Genomic DNA, 18,771 nt, shown 5'->3' with positions numbered 1-18,771 from the left:
CTCACCAGAAAAATTGGGGATTCCCATCTCATCCAAGTAATCAGGCAGTCTGAATGAGATCTGGGAGATCCAGGCCAGGGGAGAGGGCAGAGGAAAAAAGCAAGGGACTGTGTGTGTGTCTGCCTATATATCCTTTATGGGTTTTGAAACAGCTCAGAAAAGTGAGAGGAAGGGGGAAGAATGTATCTGTGATTCTTAAATATATTCTCCTTTTTGAAATCTGTTTGGAATCAAATTCCAGCGAAGGTGCCATCTGCTCTGTGAAATCTTATCACCCCAGTTGTGAATGACCTCCATTCTCCTCAAATAACCTTATATTTATCTGTATACATGTTGTACCTCCAATGAAATGGAAGTTCATTGAAGGTTGCTTCAGTGTGATCCCTGTGCCTAGTGTACTTCCTTGCATAAAGTAAGTGATTAATAAATGCTTGCTGAATTGAATTTTTGACTCTCAGAGTCAATTTCTCCAATCACAGCTAGCTAGGCAAACACTAAAACATCTTTTATTTCAAACAGTTTGTAAGCATGGTCTCTATTTTCTAACCTTTAAAATCGGAATGGATAATAGTATCTCCTAAGGCTTACCCTTCAGGGTCTAACCAAGACATGTAAAAAGCACTATACAAATGTAAAAGATTAATATTTAAGGTAATTGAAGGGAAGAACCATGTATTTTATTTCTTTTATACAGCAGAGAAGTCCTCACGGGAAACGGCTTCATTGTCTTAGGAAGATTATCTTGTCTGCTGTGTGGAGGATGAATTGGAAAAGGTGAGTGAGACTGGAAGCTTGGAGACCAATTAGGAGACTATTACAGTAGTGGAGTAAGAGAGTTTACATTAGTAGAGGAAAGGACAGATATTATGGAGGCAGAGTAGACAGGATTTAGCAACTGCTAGACTGACATTGTGGGGCTGTTCTGCAGACCTTACTGAGTGAATGAATAATCAATCAAATGGAAAACGTGGGTATAATTGCTTGTTATAATGGCTGCTTCCAGCACACCAAGGGTGTGGTCCAGGTAGGGGGTAGTACTATTAACGGTCACTAGAGGGCAATTGAGGGCTAGAAAAAGATGTAGAACAACCAAAAGCAAGAATAGAGATATATCTAATTGTCTTTTTGGGGGAATCCTCAAAATTGATACCAGTGTGAAATTGGATCCATTCTTACATTTCTATTCCTATTGATCTATTTCCTTTGATCATGGCATGGCGTCTGGAAGAGGTAGCATGGAAAGTATAATAATGATTCTGGATTTTAATTCTCAGTCTATGGCTTGTGAATCCTGTGATTTTGGGAAAGCCAATTTCTCTTTATGGAATTCAGTTTCCTCATTTATAAAATAAGGATGAGCAAGTAAAACAAAGTTGTCTTGGATTCTAAATCCATTGTTCTTTCCTCTGGACTGGAGAACAAATGGGGTTGTTAGGAGAAAACTTCCAGAAGGAGCTGAATCTTAAGGAGTGTGTTAAGGGCTGTTAAGAGGTACCTTGATCTTATCTTTTTGAGTTGTAGTTTTAGAAATCTTGGACCCAGAACATGCAGGAGGCCCTGGATGTGTCAAGGATGAAGTTTTCCCTGAGTTGACATAATTTGTGGTTGCACCCCAAGCTGGACTCCTTGTGTGTCCTTGCCAGCCAGTCTGTGCCAGGCTAGCATAATGCTTGTGTAGCTGAGGTCCTTCGTAGATAAGCAGACCCTCCTATCTTCATAGTCTAAAAGTTCCCAAGGGAAAGGAGTGTGGCTTTTGCCATCACCTTGTTCCTCCCATGGCTTGGTTTTTCCCTTAGTTCTGGTGTTGGGAGATGCTCTGGTGCAGAGGAAAGAGCAGAGCCTTGGAGCCAGGAGGCTGGAATGATGCTACCTGGGTAACACTGAGCAGGGGACAACCTTATCTGCAAAATCAGGATGGTGGACCAGGTCAGGGATTCTAAATCTGGGTCCTAAACCTGGTAATCCAGGAACCCCATGTTTTAAATGAATAAAATAAAATACTTAAGATTACAAGAAAAATAATTAGTTTTCAAAATTAAAAAAAAAAGTTCATGCATGCAAGGTTAAGCATCACTGTACTATATGTCTTGGGGCCTTCCCCCCCCCCCCCCCCCCCCCCCCCCCCCCCCCGGTCAACAACTAAGAAATTAATCTAGAATTCCACTTTCAGGTTCCTTCCCCTTCTCCCCTTTTTTCTGCTTCCCTTCCCTCCCGCCATCGAGCTCCAATAACGAGCTTAGGTTCCACAGCCACCGTAGAGTTTACGGTTTCCACGGTAACGCTGGGACCACAACACAAAACCTCCGAGGGAGCTGAACGGGCTGGAAGCGGGTGGCGGAGTCGGAGCTGAACCATGGGCCGGAGTAAGCGCTTCCCGCGAGCCTAGCCTTCCCGTTTGCCTAGCTTTTGTGGGCCCAAGGCCTGGGACCTCCTTTCCCCCCTCGTGCCCCTCGTGGGAGGGGCGGCCCCTTAAGGGTGGGCTCCGGCCTCTCTCCTTCTCTTCTTCACTTTCTCCAATTGCCTTTCCCCGGCTTCTCTCCTCTCTCCCTCCTTTCTTTTTTCCTCCATCATATTTTCCTCTCTCTTCCATTTCCCCTCTCCCTCCATCCTCTTCCTTTCCCCTCTTTTCTCTCCCTCCCTCTCCTCTTCCTCCAGCTGCCCTTCCCCTGCTTTTATCTTTTCTCCCTCCTTTTCCCTTCTCTTTCTTTCTCACCATTTACATTTGTCAATTCCATTCTCTCTCTCCCTCCTCTTTTTCATCATCTTCGCTTCTCCATCTTCCTCCATCCTCCTCCCTCGCCCACTCTCTCACTCCTCTCTAATCCTTTCGAATCTTTACTCCTTCATCACTTCCATCTTTCTCCTACTCTTTTCCCTCTCTCCTCCTTTCCTTCATTTTCTCTCCCCTCTCTCCCTTCCCTTAGTCTTTCCTCTCCTTCCAAAAATCTTCCCTTCCCCTTAATTTAACCCGTTGTGCTCCTCCCTTCTCTCTTTGCCCTTCTATTCTCCAGTCCCCCTTTCTCTCTTCCCTTTTCCCATCTCTCTTCTTTCCTTTCTCCTTCTCTTCTTCCATACGCCCTCCTTCTTCCTTTCCCCCGTTCTTATCCATCTCCTTCCCTGTGCCCTTTTCTCCTTCCTTTCCCCTCCTTCTCCAATCTATCGGTCTCTTTACCTCTTTTTTTCATCCATCACTTCTCCTTCCCTTTCTTCTCCTTCTTCATCTCTTTAGGGCAAGGACTATTTCTTTTTTCTTTTTCCCCTCCTGGCATCACAACAACTTAATACTTATTGAATTAGAGGCTCCGGGTTTGAGGGTGAGCTCAGCAGCCTACTAGTGTGATGGAAAGAGCCCTAAATCTGGAGCCAGAGACATGGATTCAATGATACTGCTCCTTACTGCCTGTATAACCTTGCACAAGTGATTTGATCTCTCAGGCCTGATTCTGCTCATCTCAAAAATGAGGTGATTAGATTACAGAGCCTGTAAGATTCCAGTGCAAAATCCCAAGGTCTCATAGGGCACTAAAGAATATGCCATTGAAAGAACTGCGTTTTTAGAAGAGAACCCAGGTTTTGAAGGGATGGTATGCAAGAAGGATCAGAATTATTTTGCTTGGTCCCAAAGGGGCAGAACTAGGATTGTTGTATAGAAGTTGCAATTCAACTCATTTATTATTTATTTTAGTTCCTTATTTAATTAGGACCTGATGCACATAAGGCCCAAAGTCAGGAGACTTCTCTTCCTGATTGTTCAAATCTAGTTTCAGACGCTTATTAGCTGTGTGACTTAAGGCAAATCACTTAATCCTGTTTGCCTCAGTTTCTTCGCCTGTAAAATGAGCTAGAGAAGGAAATGGAAAACCTCTAGTATATTTGCCATGAAAACCCCAAAAGGGGTCATGAAAAGTTGGATAGGTAAAAAATAACCAAACTACAAATAAAATAGAATACATTTTAGATACTGTCTAGATCAACGTCAACATTTTACAGGGGGAGGAACTGAGACCCTATTTCCTAACTGAATTTTCACATTTTCATATGCCTAGAAATCCATTTCTTTCATCTCCATCTTCTGGCTTCCCTGTCTTCCTTTAAGTCCCAGCTAAGATTCTGCCTTTTACAAACCTTTTAATGCTACTGCCTTCCATCTATGATTATTTCCAATTTATCCAGCATGTGTTTTGTACATTTGTACATTCCTGGTCAAATGTACGTTGTTGTTAATTCTTTGTTCTTGAAGGGAACCAATGACATCAGTGTTATCTTGACTTGCAAGTGAATTGTATTTAAGTGAGGAAGGACTCTTCCAGAGTCATCAGGAGTCCAGTGGCAACACACAGATTAGGATGATTGGTGATGGCCTCCTATATTGTCTGCTCCTTTAGATTGAGAGCATGAACTGTTTTTCGCCTTTCCTTTTATCTCCAGGAGTAGTACATGGCACATAATAGGCATTTAGGAATACATGCTTGTGAACTGATTATCTCAAAGGGGCTAGAAATTCAGCCACTTATGACCTAACCCAATGCTGAATGCTATGGAAGCTTAGACCTCCATTTTTATGACCTGGACCAGTTTACTTTTCAGGCAGCCTGGTGACCCTCTGTTCCTGAGAACTGCCAGACAGACTACGTTTTTAACCTTACTATATCTCAGAACCCCCAATCTCAGTCAATCCACCAGCTTCAGCCTCCTCCAGGAAATACAGTCACATGCCACCATCCTTGGCCAAAATTCAGTTTGGCCACTCATTTGTCTTCTGTCAGAATCTCTGGGTGTTCATCATTTAGTGTGTCAGCTGTCCTTTCTAGTTGTACAGCACTTGCAATTTGATCAGCCATGTCAATACATTTCTTTTACTCTTTTTAATCATGATGCTAATGGACACAAACCTACCACATTTGTATGGTACTTACCTTGCTTGCATCATTTTATTTGAGCCTTACAACATGAGTAATATTGTTACTTGTGGAAAAAAAGAAACCCTGGCTTGCTCAGTTTTAATATAAAGTTTGAGGGCTTGCTCAGTTTTAATATACTAATAAGTCATAGAATCATAGAATAATCATAGTTATAAGAGGCCTTAGCCCTGAAAAGGAATCCCTTCCAAGTGTCCGTGGCAAGTGATCTTTCAACCTGTACTTAAATTACTCTCGTCTTGGAAAACTCAGTATCATACAGAGCAACCATTTTACTTCTTTAAAGCTCTGTTAAAATACAATGAGCCAAAATGTCTTTTTTCTTCTAATTTTTATCCATTTCTCCTAATTTTTTTAGGGCCAAACAAAGTAAGGCTAATTGAAACCTCTCTCCTAAGTCTTCCCTATCTTGCCCCCATCTGTGACAGCCTTTCACATACTTTAAAATGGGGATGTCTTTTAAAATTTGGAGAATTCCTATTTGGAATTCCTATTTGGACATTCCACTTTGGCCATGGTTTCTGGTTCCTTCACTAGTTTCTCCAAGATACAATATACTTTGCCAGTGCTTTCCCAAAAACATAGCTGCCCAAAGCAGAGTACAGTGGAACCATAACATTCCTTGTTCTAGACACTATGCTATTAAGATCAGAGCATTGCTGAGATTAAAACTCTAGTCTTGATGGATTCCTGGATACAGAGTTATCTCTATCAAATACTCCTTGTACCTTCATTGAGTAGAAGTGATTCACCCAAAGTCACCCGGCTGTTAAGTAGCATACCTGAGAGTTGGAGTTGGACAGTCTTACGATATCTCCTATTTCCCCCTCTCCATATTATTTTCTGATTATTTCAGTGCCTTTCTGTTCTCTAGCACTGTTAATCCTTCCTTTTCTATTTCTTTTCCAGCTCATTCTTTTCTAGTCACTTAACATTCAGTTTTGCTCCAGCCTTACCCCTCCATCTCTTGGCCTAGTCTCTTTTTTCTCTTTCTGTTACAAGGCCTTCCTGCCTCTTCTGTCCTTGACAGTATTAGCATGGATGCCTTCTGGTTATCTGAATAAAGCGGACATCCCTTTCCTCACTAGGCCCTAGTAGTTGGTTTGGGATTGTTCTCCTTTGGCTTACAGATTGAATTTTCTTTTATTATTAGTGTATTCACCTTGATTCAAAATTGTATGTTTTAGTGAATCGTGGAGACTGGACCCAGGAGCCAGCATTCTATTGTGAACTGATTTTTGCTAATGGGGTTTTGGGTATAGATAAGCTGTTGTCTCACATTTGGTGAGAAGCTAAGGAATTGGGTTTAGATTTTAGCAAAAAAAATGCATGACTAGGAGCATATGGTAGCCAGTATTTATAGTGGGGGGATTTTGGACAGTCCTTTTGAGGTCTTTCACATCAATCTTGTTCTCCCCTCTTGGCAACAGAAGAGATGCGCCTTCTTGACTCTCCCCCCTCCATACTCCTGTTGGCTCTCTAAGAGTAGTAGGAGCTGAGCGTAAGGAGTAGCCAGACTCAAATCCCATCTAAGATGCTTACAAGTAAGGTGATTAAGGGCAAGTCATGTAACCCTCCCCTTGCCAAATTTCATTTATAAAATGAAGGGTTATATTTGATAGATATTTTTCTACCTCTAAATCCATTATCTTTTATTTTGGAGAATGGAGCAATAGGAAGAAGATGTGGCTAAAAGCCTGCCCTTTGGATTGGCATGAGTGATAGCCAACGTTGCATTTCCTTTCTCTCTGAGGAGGTTTAGAAGTCTGCATGGCCCTATCTTAGTATGCTAATTTGACTTAATTCATTGTTATCCTCCTTTCAGGAATAAAAGCATGTCTTATATATTTTTTGCATTATTAATATTCTATTTTTAATACATAGGAGTCATTTATGAAAAATAATTATTTAACTAATAATTCCCTCTCCATTTGTTTGATGGCTTTCAGTATACCTCTCTTACTTTTGAAAATAGGTTATATTCTATATTGTGAGGTTTTGATTTCAGGTTACTTTGTTATTGTTCTTCGTTCTTGAAGAGGAGCAAAATGATAACACTATGTTAGAATCAAATTACAGTGCTTTGGACTGTGGCTGATCAGACCAATATAAGCTTGTAAAGATCTACAAGTTAAGCACAACTAGTTCATGTGAATCTTTGGGTGTATTCTCTAAATTTGCACAGCTTGAACTTCTTGAACTGAGCTGCTTCAATTCTGCTTTGCTCAGAAGAGCATAGTACCTTCTCTGATGAGGGCATGCCATGCTGGGCAGTCCTGTGCCAGTGTCTCCCATGTCATAAATCAAATCTTAAGTTCTTAAGAGAGATCTTGAGAGAGTCCTTGTATTGTTTTTTCAAACCACCTGTTAGCCTTTGCCCTGGGTGAGTTCTTCATAAAATGGTCTTTTTGGCAAATGTACATTGGACATTTGAACAATGTGGCCAGCCCATTGAGGTTGTTCTCTTTTGTGGTAGAGTTTGAATGCTTGACAATTTAGTTCTAGTAAAGATCTCAGTGTAGGTGTCTTATCCTGCCAGGAGATCTTCAGAATCTGTCTAATACAATCTAAATAGAAGCTATTCAGTTTCCTGGCATGGTGCTGGTGGATTGTCCAGGTTTTACAATGAAGTCAGCACAATGGTCCTGTAGACCTTCAGTTTGGAAGACAGTCCAATACTTCTTATATCCCACATTTAGGGAACCTCAAAAACCTGAGCTAGCTCTGACAATACCTGCACCAACCTCATTATCATTGTGTATGGATGGTGTCGTGCTGGCTGATGGGACCACCTGTGTTTTCTAGGTTCTAATTTTTAGGCCAGAATTAGCACAGACAACAGAAAATAGAATTATAGAATTCCTTTATCTTTTGTTTACAAATTGAAGTTTGAGTTTTAGGGAAGGAGACAGAGAGAGGGAGGATAGATTTTGAGTGCTGTTAGTATTGACTCAATCTGTGATGATAGGAACTTGGTGAGGGGCAGCTAGGTGGCACAGTGGATACAGCATCAACCCTGAAGTCAGGAGGACCTGAGTTCGAATTGGACCTCAGATACTTAACACTTCCAGCTGTGTGACCCTGGACAAGTCACTTAACCCCAATGACCTCAGCCAAAAAAAAGAAAGAAAAAGAAATTTGATGTATATGTGATTCCTGTGCTTTTTTGTGCACGTGTGTGTGTGTGTGTGTGTGTGTGTGTGTGATTTATTTCATTTCACCAGATTTATTTAGTTCTGGTCTTATAAAATGAGAATATTATTTATTTTATAAAGCTATTACACAGTTGGGAAGGGAGTAATTGATCAGAGAACTAAGAACATGGAATTCTAGAGCAGGAAGAGACTTTAGAGATCACTGGGAATGAGGTCATATGCCACTTTTGATGCTAGCTACTTGTGTGTCTTAAAGGCTTCTGTTTTCTTCCACCTCCACTTGGACTAGAGGATTTTTAGGTTTCCTTAAAGCTCTCACTCATAAAATCACTTCAGTTCTCTGATACAGAGGCAGTGAAAGGAGAAAAGACTCAGGAAAAGTGGCAAAGCAGAACAAAACCTGTCAGCTTTTTTCACTTTTCTGGTTCTTAGCAGCAATGGAAGAATTGTGTTTCAGCTCATTTTTAAACATATGATCATGAGGGTCACTAACCTCCCATAATACTTTATCTAGTGCTTATAAGTGAATGAATGAAAAAAGAATAGTATTTACTGGGTGTAAAGCCCTGTGCTGAGCTCTGGGGCTATGCAGACAGTCTTTGACTTCAAGGAGCTCACACTCTAATGAGTCTAAAAACAACTCATAAAGGAGAACTCAAATGGAAAGATCCCATGGGCCCGAGGGAACAGCAGTGATGTTGATGGTAATTTTAGTGTTTCTATGGATAAAGTACCCATTTCTGTTTAAATCATTTGTTCTGTTGAAAACTTGTATTTTTGTACCTATCAGTGGTGGCTTCAGCACCTGTGAAGGCAGTTGCCAGCTTGAATTTTCCTAAGGTTGCTTCCCTGGATGATGGCATGGGAAGGGGACACTGATATTCCAGGGAGTCTAAGGACTTATCTGCCTAACAATCGCATGATCAGTGGTTGGAGATACAATTGGGTGCCTACTCCATAATGATTGCTCCCTTCAATTTTAGTGACCACGGTATAAGAATTTTTATTAGTGGACAATGAATGTAGAAGAAAGATATCTTTTCTTGTGCAATGCACAAGAAACCTTAGTGCAGTTTTATGTTTTTTCTTTTTTTTTTGGTGAGGCAATTGGGGTTAAGTGACGTGTACAAAATTACACAGCAATATTATATATCTGAGACCAGATTCGAACACAGATACTCCCGATTTCAGGGCTGGTATTCCATTCACTGTACCATTTAAAACAGTTTGTTTTAAAAGCTTTAAAAGTTGATAAGTTCTTACTAAGTCCTTTGGGACATCTTGTATTTCTAGATAATCTATTTAGAATATAAACACAAGTATTTTCTAAAAAATATTATTAATAAGATAATTCACATTTTGGATTAATAGTCAAATTGGGATGTTAAAATATAATCTGATCTACAAAAATTATTCCTACAGGTTTATGTAATTCTGTTTGCCTTTGTTTTTACTATGTAACTTCACACAATACTGAAAACACCTTTTAATTTTAAAATAGCTCCAAACTGGAAAATTTCTGTTCCCTTTTGTAATTTACCTAGTCGTCTAATGAAGCTATTTTAGGTAAATACAGTGAGGTTTCTAGCAAAAGAAAACACTTTGTTCTCTGTACTAATTTTAAGAAATCAATGCGAGAGGCAAACCAATGTTCTGATGTTGCTATATAACTGTGTCAGAAAATTCCATGAACTGAGAAAAACCAAAATACAAAATTTCAGATGACCCAAAAGGCAATGTTTTTCCATTGGTGATTATAAAATAGGTTACAGCATATTACATGAGATGTAAGATAATAGATAACATTAAGGATTAAGATAAGAATATGTGTGGTCAGGGGAAAAGTTGAGTTGGTCACAAATTGACAATTTTGGATAGCTTTCAGAGAGTCACAGAGTCATAGAAATTTCAGCTATGTGGGGGATCTGTTTGTAAGCTTTATGGGAGGCCCTGGCTCAGAATCTCTTAGCATGAGCAGGTGGGAAAGGCTGTCAACTATAGATCCATACGTGTATGTAAGGAAGTCAGAACAGTAGCTGTATTGTCCTGAAATGGCCTCAAGGTCTTGGTTCTCCACTCAGTTCTGCCCTCAGGAGCCTACAACATAGAAGGCCCTTTAGCAATACTTGTTTATTAATATGTGAATTAAAGAAAACCCTTTTATTTCCTTGGGCTCCTGACAAGAACTAAAAAAAAAAAAAATGTTTCAGTCCAGTGTTTTCATCAGCATGGGGAACACCTAATGTGGAAATTCCTTATTTGAGGCAGATTAGCAATTCAGGTATAACTTAATTTTAGAGCTGCTGGGAGACCCTCAGAGGATGGGTTATATGCCCATAGGCAACTGTTGTATATAAAAGGCATAGTATATTCTAACTAAACCTAAAAATGTCAAATAAGTGTTTCTTGGTATTGTAAAGATCCAAATCTGCCATTGGGTCATAAATGGTAGTTTGAAATGAGAAAACAGAAAAAAAAATTACATAAGGACTCAAAGACACAAAATATTACATAAGGACTCAAAGACACAAAATATTAAAGGATTCTGAGACAATGGCAGAGTAGGTCAGAAAATTCCCAGCTGTTCAGATTCTTCACAAACAAGATAAAATTGTGCCACAGGGTGGACACAGAGCACTAAAAATATATCAGAGTTGGGGCAGAACAGTGGTTCTCTTGGACAGTGGGAGAAGATCCAAAGAAAGATGCCAGCACAGAGCACTGGCCCATGTGAAGGGTAAATACTGCCAGGCTATCTCTGTGGAACCAGCAAATGGTGATCCCTGGGGCCCAGCTGCAGTGTGGGAAGTGGGGCATCTGAATACGGAAAGACTGAGGGGACCCCTGCTGTAAAGTGCTAAGCCCAACTCTGCTGTGGAGATGCTGCTCGTGAGGGCCGAGACACTGTGGGGCAGCGATGCTGTGGACCCTTACAAGAGAAGGAGCTCTTGGTTTGGGGTTCCTGGCCAGAGAGGAAGTGTCCAGAGGCACCAACCTGCTACCCCAGGACTAAAGGGAGTTATACTAAAAAGCTCTTAATAAATATATACATACATACATAAACATACACACACACACATATATATATAGATGTATACATATATACATATACACACACATACTCATATACATAATGTAAGAAGACAAAGGAGAAAGAGCGCAACTAAAGAAAGTTACTATGGGAATAGAGAAGACTGGGGTTCATCTTCACATGAGGATAATGAAATTTTTTAAAAAAAGGCTTTCCTACTACAAAGAGTAACATTAAATAGTCATCTGTCCAATAAGAATTCCTAGAACTCAAAAAAAGGACTACAAACCAATGAGAGAGAATGAAGCAAAGCAAAAAAAACAAAATCTAAGAAAAACAAGATTTTTAAAGGAAAGTCAACCAACTAGAAAAGGAATTCCAGAGTCTTGAGGAAAATGACTTCTTAAAAACTAGAACAGGGCAAGGAGAAGCCAGTGAAGAGCAAGAAAATATAAATATAACATATGATAAATTTATATATTATATGATATAATATAAATTAATATATAAATAAAAATATAAAAAACCAAGAAATAATAAAAAACAAAACAGAATATGATACATCTCATAAGAAAGACAACAGATATATAACAGATCAAAAAGAAAAAACATAATTGGAGCACCTGAAAACTCTGATCAACAAAAGAATCTTGAAGGTACAATAATACAAGAAATAACTGTCTTGAAGTTTAAGAACAAGAGGAGAAGGTAGAAATAGAAAAAAATCCACCAATCACCACTAAAAGATTCTATGAGAAAAATTTACAGGGACATCATTGCCAAATTCTTAAACTTCCAGGTCAAAGTGAAAACATTATGAGCAACAAGAAAAAAAAATTTCAGGTATGGCAGACCTAGCAGTGGATACATTAAAAGACTGAAGGCCTTAGAAGACTATATATCAAAGAGCAAAAGAAATGGAATTGTAGCTGAAAATGTCATACCCAGCAAAATTAAGCATAATCCTAAATGAAAAAAAAAAGATAGTCAGTGAATTGCCAGGATTTTATTGCCAAAAAACTCCAAAAAACAAAAACAAAACCCTGAACTTAATAGGAAATTTGACATATAGGATCCAAGAGAAATATAAACATCAAAGACTAATTTCAAAGGACTCAATAAGGTTAAACTGTTTACCTTTTGTACATGGAAATGTAAACCACATGTCTAAAATTTTCATTGATAATTGGGTAGTTCAAAAGATTGATTGGGGGAAAAGTATGTTGTGACTCTCAAAACTATAGGAAAAATTTTTAAAAGTAATTATGTTATATGAATGAGTGGCAGAATAAGATTTGATCCAGAGGGATCAATCAGATGGGGAGAAGGAGTAGTAGTTCTTAAATCCTATTCATATTGGAAATGAGTTAAAGAGGGAAATACATATATCTAGAAGGGTATAAAAATCTTGTAAATTTAATATAAATTTAATATAAAAGTCTTATACATAAAAAAGGAACAGAATGATGGAAGAGTATAGAAGGGTATGTAGATTAATGGGGAATGGCATGATATGAGGTAGGGAAAATATAGGGGAAGAGGATAAGGGAGGGATCCTTGGAGTGGAGGATAGGTTAAGTAATAATAGCAAGGCCAGGTAGCAAGTAAAACTAAAGCAGAAGATTCAATAGAGATAGGAAATAAGAGACAAACATAATAACGATGATCAAGAATAGATTAGGAAAAAAAGGCTAATTTTCACCTCAAAGTTAAAGCTAAAAATATTCAATAGAAATAGGAAAAATATATAGAGTACAAACTATTAATATTACGTAATTGAATTTAAAATAGATTAGGAAAAGTAATTTGACTAAGTTTAGAAAAGTATGGAAAAGACTTAATTTATAGAAAGATGATGTCACACACTTCAATAGAACAGAAAACAAATAATTTAATATGTTTACTAGGATATAATTGAAATGTTAATGATATATATATATATGATGTTATGATTTATAAATTATATTTATGAAAATATAATTTATATATAATATATATTTTCTTTATTCATATATATTTAATTATATTTATATACATATATTTATATATTAAATTTACTTCAGCTTTAGATTTTTAAGAAAACTAGAAAGTGTTGATCTCATTTTAGATAACCGGCTGCCTCAATTATCTGGAAGACTTATTTAGGGATATCTCATTTGCTCATGATACTGGACAAATGGATAAATGATACATAGTATATGTAGTATAAATAAATACATAGGTAAAATAAACTGGATAAGTAAATTTAACTATATTCAGCAAATAAGGCTGACATAGTCTGTTTCAATACCCACATCAAGAAAGTGAAACTGAACCATCTCAAACTTTGAAGTCTTTTTTGGGACTTCTCTTTGTTCTCTTGGTCTTTTAAAGACAAATGGATACATTATGATACTTATATTTCACTAGTGTAGAGAATAAAGAGAGGAAACTAACCCACTTAATAACCATGATCTTTGAACTAGGTACTTTGAAATATAAAACTGGATGCTGTTTCAATACCCACATCAAGAAAGTGAAACTGAACCATCTCAAAGCTTTGAGAGTCTTTTCTTTGCAACTTCTTTCTCTTTGTTCTCTTTGGCTCTTTTTAAAGAAGCAAATAAGTACAGTTTATGATACTTATATTTCCCACTGAGTGTAGAGAATAAGAGGGAGTGAACACTAACCCCCCCACTTAAAAACCACTGGATCTTTGGCAGACTTGAGGGGGGTGCACTTTTGAAATATGCTAAAACTGGTGTAGCTAGGGTCCAGCCAACACCAAAGAGCAGAAATTGAGTAATTCTCCTTTTCCTCTATACACCTTCCTCATCTTTTCTCTCTTTTGTACCCTCAAGTGTCAATGGCCCTAATCCTCTTATAATAAGGTTGGGTTGGATTTCTCAATAGTACTCTCTGCTGAAAGGGCTAAATATAAGGGGAGAGTACTCCTAATATTCCTGCCATTTATTTAAGTAAATCCATGAAAGTAAGGAAGATTATGACAGGGCAAATTTTAAGTGACTTTATTGGATCCATATGTGACCGGGGGCCTTGATGTTTTAAATAAGAAAAAAAAATGAAATTCAATAGTATATTTTTAATGAAACCTTTTCTAAAATCTATTTTGTTTTGTCTCCATTTTGTCCATTAAGTAATCACCTCTATTACCACAGTCCCATGAGTTCAAATTAATATTTGCTAGTTATTTTGAGATCTTTGGCTAAATGGTCTCTCAGAAGTATTGATTGGGAAGAAGGGAATTGTGATAACTTATAAAAGCCTTTCAAAATTGTCTTTTTGGTGTTATTGTTTAAATTGTTCAGTTCATGCAAGTCTTCTCAAGGTTCTCTGAGAAACTTTCCATCATTTCTTACGGCATAATACTCTTTTATAATCATATTGCGCAGTTTGCTTAATAATTCCCCAACTGATGCATACTCCTTGGTTTCTACTTCTTCACTTCCTCTAAAAGAACTACCATAAATGTTTTTGTACATACAAGTCTGGGGTATATGCCTAATAATGACAAAGTTTAATAACTTTTAGGAGATAATTTAAAATAGCTTTTAGAAGGATTTATTCTTCTGATAGAAAGGTGATGAATTCAGGATACAACATGAGACACATTTTTGGGGCATGTTTAATGAGGGAATTTGTTTTGCTTGATCTATAAATTTTACAATTTTATTATTATTGTAAAATATATTTTACAATTACAAGAATTTGGGTTTTTGGTTTTTGTTTCTGTTTTCCAATGGGAAGAAGTAGAAGAGGAAAAAAGATTTTTGTTAATTGAAAAAAATTAGGTTAAAATAATTTATGAAAACAATACTTCTTAAAGAATGTAACTGATCTAAATTAGACATAAAATTGTAAAATGCTTTCAGATTAAAATTGCAGAATAAAATATTGTCATTTTCCAATTCCATGTAGGTATTTAGGTATATTTCTTCTTGCAGAATCTGTTTTTAGAACTAATGTTTGCCACTACAGAGGAAGCTGTGTTGTGAAACAATTTTCTGAGGTGCTGTAAAATGGTACGCTACAGAAAGCTCTGGCTTAATATAGTACAGTTTAGAACCAGTGGGCAATTTCAGATTTTCAGAGTTCTACCTTGCTCTGTGATTTTCCATTTTCTTTTAATCTACTTTAATTATGTATTACTACTGCTGTTATGTGGCCTTTTTCCTGCTGTGTTAAGTGACTGTTTAATGTCTTTGTGAAATCTGCAGATTTGTGCTCTTTTCTGGTTATCAGAGATTTTGTTTTCTCAAGTCTTCAACAATTACTGCTGCTCAGCACCATTTACTTCTGTGTGTGAATGTGATAGGGAATTCACAAGAAACCTCTTGAGAAGCCTTATTCCACAAATTGATAGCTAATCAACCAGTTGTCAGGTTATTCAAATTAGTCTTGTTCTGACCCCACTCTTTGAGTAAACAGATGCTTTGAATAAACTGGTCCATCTCAGGATTCCCATAAAAATATATTTCCAAAGACAACAGCCCTAGAAGATTTTGACTAATCTTGAATCATTCCCAGTACTGAGAAGGCTGTTTATTTCTGAGAACTTTATTGAGCTATATGGAACATTAGTAAGAAAAAAATTGTCAGTTATAAGTCGGCTACTGGGGAATACTCCATAATGCTTCAGATTCTCTATATGATCAATCTTAGAGCTGGATTAGTATTCCCTTGGAGCTTTTAGGAAGTGATATAAGAATAGTCTTAATTATCCATATTATTCCTAGTAGATGAACTTCTATGTAGAAACCTTGATATTGAAGTGAGATGAATTTTAGAATTTAAAACCTTATGAGAAATTGTATCCAAATGATCTTCATCACTCATACTACCTGTATCTGTGGAACATAAATATTTTCCAAAAATGCTGTCTCTTTTCCCTGTCTTCTGTTTGCATTTTCATTTTCCCTTAGTCATCCATAACCTTACTGTACTCTAGCATAACTAAGTACATGAAGGAGCTGTATCAGGTTGTCATGCAGAACAATGATTTTTAGTGTTTAGATCTTCTGAAAGGCAGTGTTTTATTTTTTTGTTTTACAGTAGTCAAGGGAGTAGTAAAGATAGTAGATGGTTATTCAAACTCTTTATTATACTTACCTTATCCTCAAGGTTTCTCCACCCCAAATATTATGTTAAAGATCATCTAATCAAAATTATAGTTTTATGACCTGTAGTACTTGGTCCAAATAGCTGGCTGTTGATTAGTCAACATCTGCCCTTTTGTCACAGTATTGCTATTTCTAAACTCTATGATATATTATTCTTTTCATAGAGATAGAAAATAAGAGAATGGTAATTTTTATTTATCTTGTATAATTAAGGAATAATATAAAGTTATTCTCAAAGCACTATTAAACCTTATTACCCTTTTCATTTGTTTCTGAAATATTTTAAGATGATTTAACTATTTATTGATAGTACCTTTCAATTTATCCACCTTCCTTCAGTGTCAACTCTAAAGTGATAAGTAAAAATTTTGTTAAACTTGAGACGTATTCCCTTTTTTTTCTTTATAAACTTGGAAAACATTTTTTTTAAGTATAGCTTTTTATATACAAAGCATGGGTAATTTTTCAGCTTTGACCCTTGCAAAAACTTATGTTTCAACTTTTTCCCTCCTTCCCTACACCCCCTAGATGGCAGGTAGTTACATACATGTTAAATATGTTAAAGTATGGAAAATATGGTGTTTTTATATTTATATAGCATTTTTAATTTCTGTCAGTTTATCTTTTCCATTGTTGTCAATATTTATCTCAATATCATTCATGTTCTGATTCTTGTCATCATCTGTGAAATGCTTTGTCTTGCGTTTCAGTGGGTCCTTTAAAAAAATCAAAAACTGCAGCTAGATGGCACAGTGGATAGAACACTGAAATTAGGAGGACTTAAGTTCAGATGTGGCCTTAGACACTTAATACTTCCTAGCTGTGTGACCCTGGGCAATTCACTTAATCCAAATTGCCTCAGCCAAAAAAAAAAAAAAATCAAAAAACTAATCCAGACCTAAACCAAACCAATCAAATCACTTTTTATTTTCCTGGACCAGTGCCATTCTGGTGCTATATTTTAGTGTAGTGGGGTGTGGCCAGTCTCGTCTTCATAGCCCCTTTAACCAGTTGAAAGTGTCAATACTGAAAATTGAGACAAGGATTGCCAGTTTAATAAGATTTAGAGTACTGAAGACAATTCCTGTGCAGGAAGGCAAAGGAGTTCCTTAACATGCTTAATGTCTGCCATAAGAACTCACCAGTAGTAGTAAGCAAACTGGTGCAACAGCTTGATCCAGTTAGCTTTTCTTTCATTTGACATTTGGGAGTGTTCCTAGTCGTCTATTGAATCATCACTATGGTTTCATACATCTGTAATAATGCATCTTCCTTGGAGCGCCCTCCATGCAAATCTGTCATCTTGATCCAACTCCCAGGTCATTCTCTACCATTGGCTCTTTGGTCTCCTTGTCCTATCCTTACTTATCTTTATTCATATCATCTGCCTTTTCTATTCCTATTCATATGCTGCTAAATGCAGCTGGAGGAAATCATTTTAACTGCACATAGAAGAAGTTGGTTACAAATTTATCTTGTTCAATCTCAATGGTATCTTCAGTGCACATTAATACTTTTCCTGATCTACTCTGGCATAATTACCATCTCCTTACCCCATCCAGACTTTCCAACTACCTGATCATCATTCAGTAACTTAATCCTCTTTGAGGATCACTCAATCCATATTTATCCTCCAATCAAGATTCTGATAGCTGATATATATCTTCTCCTTCCATTTTCAGTGAATCTAGTGGCCATTCATAGTCTTTCTCTCATCCCAATTCCTGCCCTGGTTGTAGAGGAATTCAACATACATGATGATATTCCCTCAAATATCTTAACTTCCCAGTTCCTCGATTCACTCATTTCCCACAATCTATTTTTCTTTTCCATCTCAGTTACATACTGATATGGTAATATATTTGGTCTTCCTATAATCCAGAAGTATTCATTTTCATGTACATTAACTCTGAAACTATTTTATTGGATCATAATTTTCTAATATTCTATTTTTCCCTCTGCCTTGTGACCACTAAACTTGTTCATTATTCTCGATGTCGGGTTTCTACAGTCTTCAGTTCTTTCCAAGGCTGTCATCCCTCCATTGGCTAAAATCTTCTCTCTTCCCCATTTAGAACACTTCATGAACTCACTCAACTTTATACTATCTTTTATCCTGGAGTCTGTTGTCCTTTTATCCTGTACCAGATCTTACCTTGCCAAGCCCTATCCTTGAACTACTTTTACAATCTTCTATCTTTATTCCTATTTGTGTTACTGAGCAAAATTATACTGATTAGATCCCTTCCAAATTTGTTATATAATCTCAACTGAGTCCTCATTGTAATAAAGGCAGTCCTTTATACCTCCTTAATTTATTCCCTATCTCACCCACGAGAGCAGCTGTTCCAAAATTTTTCATCCCACCTCAAGCCTCACATGGCTGAGGACCCTGCTTAATACTCAACTGGAAATAGAGACCATTTGTTGAGAGCTGCCTCATTTTCTATTACTCAGTGATTTTTACTCACTATTTCTCCCCATATCTATCTCACATGAATAAATGATCCTTTTTGCCAAGACGATCCCATCTCTATCCTTAACCC

The 18,771-nt window shown here is 37.1% G+C and overlaps 1 protein-coding gene and 1 long non-coding RNA gene across 3 annotated transcripts in view; one reads left to right on the top strand and one right to left on the bottom strand.

Annotated features, from left to right (window-relative positions):
- Window positions 1–680: 680 nt before the first annotated feature.
- On the bottom strand, window positions 681–2,087 carry LOC116420698. The gene is made up of 2 exons (XR_004231100.1): window positions 1,496–2,087; window positions 681–749 (listed from the first exon to the last, which is right to left on the bottom strand). It is a non-coding gene; the product is annotated as an uncharacterized LOC116420698 (long non-coding RNA).
- Window positions 2,088–2,258: 171 nt separating this feature from the next.
- The window catches only part of LRRC6 (leucine rich repeat containing 6), a 99,342-nt gene continuing 82,829 nt past the window's right edge, over window positions 2,259–18,771 (top strand). For both annotated transcript variants that reach the window (XM_031947210.1, XM_031947209.1), the window contains exon 1: window positions 2,259–2,363. In XM_031947210.1, the coding sequence (XP_031803070.1) occupies window positions 2,354–2,363 (10 nt within the window). In that variant the 5' untranslated portion in view covers window positions 2,259–2,353. The remainder of the gene's footprint in view (window positions 2,364–18,771) is intronic.

This window comes from Sarcophilus harrisii, chromosome 1 (genome assembly GCF_902635505.1).
Source record: "Sarcophilus harrisii chromosome 1, mSarHar1.11, whole genome shotgun sequence".
In the NCBI taxonomy this organism is placed as follows: Eukaryota; Metazoa; Chordata; class Mammalia; order Dasyuromorphia; family Dasyuridae; genus Sarcophilus; species Sarcophilus harrisii.
This window is presented reverse-complemented; position numbering and strand designations above follow the sequence as displayed.